General features: G+C 39.3%; 1 protein-coding gene across 1 annotated transcript; it reads left to right on the top strand.

The window, feature by feature from the left end:
- The first annotated feature begins 416 nt into the window (after positions 1-416).
- Positions 417-6,033, top strand: LOC130186190 (ubiquitin-conjugating enzyme E2 L3-like). Its single transcript, XM_056403021.1, has 4 exons — positions 417-564; positions 3,568-3,663; positions 3,915-4,101; positions 4,941-6,033. Exons 1-4 carry the CDS (start codon positions 538-540, stop codon positions 5,093-5,095), a joined length of 465 nt encoding a protein of 154 aa, XP_056258996.1. The 5' UTR covers positions 417-537; the 3' UTR covers positions 5,096-6,033.
- The last annotated feature ends 226 nt before the right edge of the window (positions 6,034-6,259 follow it).

The raw sequence follows: 6,259 nt of genomic DNA, 5'->3' as shown, positions 1-6,259 counted from the left end.
GCACAAGTTCATCATTGTTATTCTAAGGTACAGTAATTAGTAGATATAACCTATTTTGAAAACTATTATTATAATTATTGTTATTAAACAATTTTTCTGACATTCCATTTTATTTATTTGATCCATGTGAGGGTTTGTGTATGGTAGCTCTTCATATTCCTAATTAATTCAAAGATATCAGTTCATTTCACTGAGTAGAAATCATAGAAACTGACATTTTTTATGCTGTAAGCAGACAAATACAAATGCATTTGAAAAACAAGAGGTTGAATGGTAACAGAGTCTCTTATTTTAAGTTAAACAGGTTTGTTTTTTGTGAACTCTAATTAAATGTAATGGATCTTCTGCTACCGGTGCATATAAACCAACTCAAACCCTTTCCCCTTGTAATTCTGAGTCTGACCATGTCACTCCAGACCGATGGGTGGCGGTAGCGCGCCAGGACGCCGGCTGTCAGCCATTTAAAAACAACATCAAAAGAAGTCGAGGAGAAACGGAAAGAAACAGGAAGAAGAAGAAGACGAGATCGGTTCCACAATGACTTCGACCAGGAGACTAGGCAAGGTAAAAAATCCCAAATTAATCCATTTATTCCACTTTGAGAGGGTTTAAATAACTTGTATCGGCTGTGTGCGTGTAGCTACAGACCCGTGGACCACGAGAAACCGTCCAAGTGTTTGTCGTTCGCGTGTCCGACAAAATGAAAGGATAATGACGTCCGACAGACGGTGACTGAGAGGTAACTAGTTAGTTAGTTTGAGCCGCCGGCGGAGCGTGATTCAGCACTAACACAAAACTGTCAAATACAGCATCAAGTCCTGCAACATGTCTGTGTGTGAAGCGGGAGCTGATTACACTGTGTGTCAGCGGGAAGTGTGTGAGCTTGTGTTACGTGCTGTCACCGTCTGAAGGCAGCAGCTGTATCAAAAACATGGAGACTTTGGGGTTGGGGCGTGACGTTAGACCTCAGCTGGCCGATTTATCTTATAAAAAAAACAACTACTATGGCAACAGTTAGTCAATTAATCGATCGGCAGAAAATTAATTGTTACTTTTTGTCATTTTTGAAGCAAGCAATGTTAAAATATTTTCTGATTTCAGCTTCTCCAATGTGAGGATTTGCTCTTTTACAGTATATTTATTTTCATTATTAATTCAATAATCAGTTGATTTATTTTGCAATAAAGTTTGGGCAGATTACATATTTAATTTATTTATTTTTTATTAAAGTGAAAATAAGTAAATACAAACCCTACAGTCATTAGACATTCAAAAATATTCAAAATGTTAATGCAGTGTTAGTTTCTATTTCACAAAGAAAGAAAAAGTAAACCGGTCCTTCCTGCAGATCACTTATGTTCCACTCACACAGCAGGTTGAAGATCTACCCACATATTGTCAGTGATGCTCAGCTTCAGCTTGTGTTTTCTTGAAGTAGTTCATGTAGTAGTAGTTCATTTTGAAGTGTCTTTGCTTTGGATTGTTGTCCTGTTTTTTAGAAGCCGGCTTTATTTCACTTTCACTTTCTTGAAGTTGCTGATAGTTAATGGAATCCATTCATCCCTTCTGGTAAAACTGACGGGAACTGTGAGTTTACAAACAACAGTGTCATGACTAAAAAATAAAATCCTTCTGATTCATGGTGTAAGAATGTGAATAGTTTATTAAAGCATCATGACAAATAAAACCACACAAGCCACTTTTTGAGGAATTCTTCAAAAACCTCTTTCCTGATTTCACTCCGGTGACTGATTATTAGATAGTTCAACCTTTTTAAACCACTAAAAGATTGTTTAAATGAAGCAATATGAGATGTTTTATAGAGGAAGTGACCTGCTAACAAGTCATGAACATCTGAAATATGACAATGTGTAATGACTTTCAGTAAATGACTTTCAGTGCGGCTGCTCAGCCATCACAGTCTCATACTTACAGTTTCATTTCGTCATAAAAGGATTTGGTTTGTTAGGAATTCCCCTATGTCATAACAAGAGTGAAGTATCTTGTTATCACTTCCTGAATTCCCGTGACAGACCAGTTTTATTATTCAGATGAGTTACTGTGATGTGTTTAATGACAGGAAGTAAAACAGCTTGTACAGATTTTCTACTTCCTGTCGGTAAACAATGTAAAATAGAACTAACTTCATTTTTTCTTCTGTAATTTATGAAACCACAGAAAAATTGCAACGAAAGCTGCAGTCGATGAATCGATTTAATATTTTTCTTACATCACACAAGAAGAACAAAGACAGATGTGATTTCCTGGATAGGAAATAGAATCGCAACTTGAGAAATATTTTGTTGAGTGTTTTTTTTATTCACGTGGTTTTAAGAGTCTAAAAGGATTCTGGAAATATCCTGGTAACAGCAGTGAGTGTTATTTTCCGAAAGTCAAACGCTTACTCGCTCTGTGACTTAACTGTAATGATCATTCATGCTCCAATAGCTTTTAACTGAGGCTGGGATTAGTAGCTCGTGGCGTTGTGACAGATTAAGGGGCGGGTAAAGCCACGTTGACCTGAAACGATTAATCTGTTTGTTGACAGACAAAATAGCTAATTGGCAACTGTTTTGATAATCGTTTATCGTAATCGATGATAAAAGCATAAATGCAAAGATCAATCCTGGGATCTTAAGAATCCATATTGGATCACTCAGATAAATTGGGTTAATTGGAAAATTGTTTTGTCTGGTTGTTTGTTTCGTTTCGTTTTGTTTTCTCCTCCAGCTCTGGTCGCCGTGGATTCTGGGAAATTCTGATGGAAGGAAATGATTCATTGATTAATGAAGGAAATAACCTGTAGATTAATCAATAATGAAAATAATCATTAGTTGCTGCCACATAAGCATCATAGCAGAGCAGTTGTAATAATTAGAGAGTCTTAATGTTGGTAAAGATGTTGTACATGACGTCAACACTTCTACATTATTGAGCAGAAAGTGAAGCATGTAACACAAAGACAACATTGCAGCATTCATGTGAAAACTATAGCAGGAGAATAAATGTGGAGCAGAGTGGATCTGACTCACTGTGGAGAGAGTGATGTAACTGTTTACTGTCTGACTGGATTCACTCCATCAGGGCCACATTACACAGCTCCTGTACGTCTGGAAGCTTCTCACCTGGCAGCACTTATTCCCCCTGCTGCCTGTCTGAAGCGCTAACATTATTGTTCACACGCAGCAGCCACTTTATTAGGTACACCTGTGCAATCTAATGCGGCATCCCGGCCGCGATATCGACCTGTACAAAGATGATAACGTTCAGCTTTTGTCGGCATCGTTAGAAATGTCTAAATTCATTCTGTCTGTTTACATACACAAAGGGAGCAGAATATTAGGAACACCTGAGTGAAATGAAATGAAACACCACACCTGTGACCTTGATGCTAAAAAGTAGAATTAAATCAACACCTCTGTGAAGAAAAGGAATATTATAGGCATCATTAAAGTAGATGTTATGACAGAACAGTTGTACAGGTCAGAGTGCATTCTCCACTGAGGTGTCAGTAATCTCATGATTTGATCACATTTTAAATCCAGTATGTTTTTTGATTTTTTCCAGGAGCTCGATGACATCCGCAAATCTGGGATGAAGCATTTCCGCAACATTCAAGTGGATGAAGCAAACATCTTGACCTGGCAAGGCCTCATTGTTCCTGTGAGTCCCGAACTGCTTCTAAAATAACTTGTTTAAAATCCAAATCCGGAAACCAATGGAAAAATCAAATGCACATTTAAGATCCTAAAAAGTCAATCAGATTGAGTTTTAAATTGACTCATGGATCTAACGTTAGAGCTGCTGTCAATCAAACACAGACACCAACACACCCCACCAGCTGCTATTTCCCCAGACTCTTCTCTTCCTTTTTTAATAATAATAAAGACTGTTTTCTCTCCCCATCTGCAAAGGATTGTGCTCCGTATGACAAAGGAGCGTTTCGGATCGAGATCATCTTCCCCGCCGAGTACCCCTTCAAGCCTCCCAAGATCACCTTCAAGACGAAAATCTACCACCCCAACATTGACGAGAAGGGTCAGGTCTGCCTGCCCATCATCAGTGTGGAGAACTGGAAGCCAGCCACAAGGACCTGCCAAGGTGAGGCGGGGCGGGGGGGGGGGGGGGGGGGGGGGGGGGGGCTTTGCTGCGGTCTGAGCTGTCTGTGCAACTGCTGGTTGTCAAAGAAGCTCATTAATCTTTCCTCTCTGAAAGTTACAATCCTCCAGATTCTCACACGCCAGACGTCGTTTTTGTTATAATTCATTTTCAGTATGCTAACTCTTAGCATGTTAGCTATGCAGTATATTTGTATCCTGTAATTGACTGTTCACTAAACACCCTCTCCTGAGCAGCTTCTGTCAGGGGTTAATCCCAGTTTAGCAAACGTGCAGAGGCCACAGGAAGGATCTCTACACAGAGAGTTCAGAGACTACAGGAGCGGCAGTGTAACATTAGCATGTCCAGCTAGTTAGCTTATTACCTACAGAGGTAACGGGAGATGAAAGGATTCTTCCTTTGAGTCGTGTGTCATACAAAAGGTTTTGAACTGTTCTTGGACAAAAAGAGACACATTATTTATCTCAGGGAAACTGATTTTCTGACAGACCAGTTGATTAATCAAGAAAATAATTGGCAGATTAATCGATTAAGAATACAATACAATATCAGTGTTAGCTCTTTACGGTGCGTTTACCAAACGCATCCGTTAGTCCTTTTTCCTCTTGTACCGTCAAAGAGAAAATACATCAACAAGTATGTAAACTAATGCAGATGTTTTCAGAGAAAACTAACTGCTGGGTGTGGAAAACAGCAGCTTGTTTCTGCTGCTGCCAAGTGACACAAACACCATTTACTGCAGGTTTAAAAATAAATAAAAAATCCTCACTGCTGTTTGTGATAATGTGAAGTTCGCCTAAATCATTGTCTCTCTCCTCCAGTGATCCAGTGTCTCATTGCTCTGGTGAACATCCCTCAGCCCGAGCACCCGCTGAGGGCAGACCTGGCAGAGGAATACACTAAAGACCGCGCAAAATTCATGAAGAACGCCGAGGAGTTTACAAAGAAACACAGTGAAAAGCGACCTGTGGACTGACGACACAACACTGACACTGTTGGCCTCCTTTCTGTTTCCTGTTCAAAGAGCTCACCCTGACTGTCTGTTCTTATCTCTAAACCACACAGAGATGCCCTGTTCTCGCGTACCTGCATTGTTTTAGCACTCTCCAACCACTCCTTAATAGAGGCTCGTGTTTCTGTTTCACTTTGCCAAAAAAAAAAAGAAAAGAAAAAAGAAAAGCAGGACTTTTTTTTTTGGTGAATAGGCAGGCTCTGGTCTCTAGGTGTCACCTTATGGTTTGTTAATGACTTCTTTCTACTGATTTCTTTTTAGAAAAAAATAAGAAAATTGTCAGAGGTGGCATCCTGGAAAGTAAATTGTCCAAAATAATGAAAAGTGCTGTTCTGCTTACTTAAATGTTGAATGTTCTCTCAGATTAATCATTAGCTTATGCAGACCTGTTTACAGATTTTTAAGCTTTGTTTTTCAAAAGTTAAAACTGCTCAGCATCCGATGCTGCTGTTTATATCTGTTGTCTCTTTTATTTAGCTTTTTGTTTCTGTTTTCCCTCCAGATGCACTGTACTCTTTTGTTACTGATGCAGAATTACACACAGTTTATCAGAAATTTATGATGACGTTCATGTGTCCTTTGAAAATGTCTTTGTATTTTGAGATGTTGGGGGAAATAAATCCCTTATAATTAAAATCCTTCCACCTCTGTTGGCCTCCCAGGAAAGTGCATACTGTCAGTGAGCGTTCATTTTCATGCAGGTGGGGAATTGGATGTTTTTGTTTTGATGACCTAACTACTGGATGTCTGGATGTCGGACAGAAGTTCCGCGGCACTTATCGATTTCTTTTGTTCTTAAATTTTGTGACCTTATCTTCTCTTGTTCAAACACACACTGTTCAGAGGAAATGAGACAAACATTTTTGGCTTTAAAATAATTAAAAACGTGCAGGTTTGCTCTTCGTCTGCTCTCTTATTTGATTTTACCCATGCTGATATACAAGACGCTGACATGACCTTTGACCTGCAGGTAAACAACAGCTTTAATCGGCTTCTCTCATCATAAACACGACGACGGTCAACATTTCCTGTTAGCTGATGAATCCTAGCACATCCAGTATAAAGGCAATAAATCCAGCTGCAGGTGGACGACAGAGACTCGTTCAAGAATAAAGATTTGTGACGGAT

This window comes from Seriola aureovittata, chromosome 18 (assembly GCF_021018895.1).
Source record: "Seriola aureovittata isolate HTS-2021-v1 ecotype China chromosome 18, ASM2101889v1, whole genome shotgun sequence".
Classification (NCBI taxonomy): Eukaryota; Metazoa; Chordata; class Actinopteri; order Carangiformes; family Carangidae; genus Seriola; species Seriola aureovittata.
Note: the sequence above shows the minus strand (reverse complement) of the source record. Positions and strands in the feature narration are given on the sequence as shown.

Excerpts from the sequence above, each read along its gene's own strand:
- LOC130186190 (XM_056403021.1), top strand. The coding sequence starts at position 538 with ATGACTTCGACCAGGAGACTAGGCAAG. Across the intron at positions 3,664-3,914 it reads GGCAAGGCCTCATTGTTCCT|GATTGTGCTCCGTATGACAA; the intron begins GTGAGTCCCGAA and ends CCATCTGCAAAG. Across the intron at positions 4,102-4,940 it reads AGCCACAAGGACCTGCCAAG|TGATCCAGTGTCTCATTGCT; the intron begins GTGAGGCGGGGC and ends TCTCTCCTCCAG.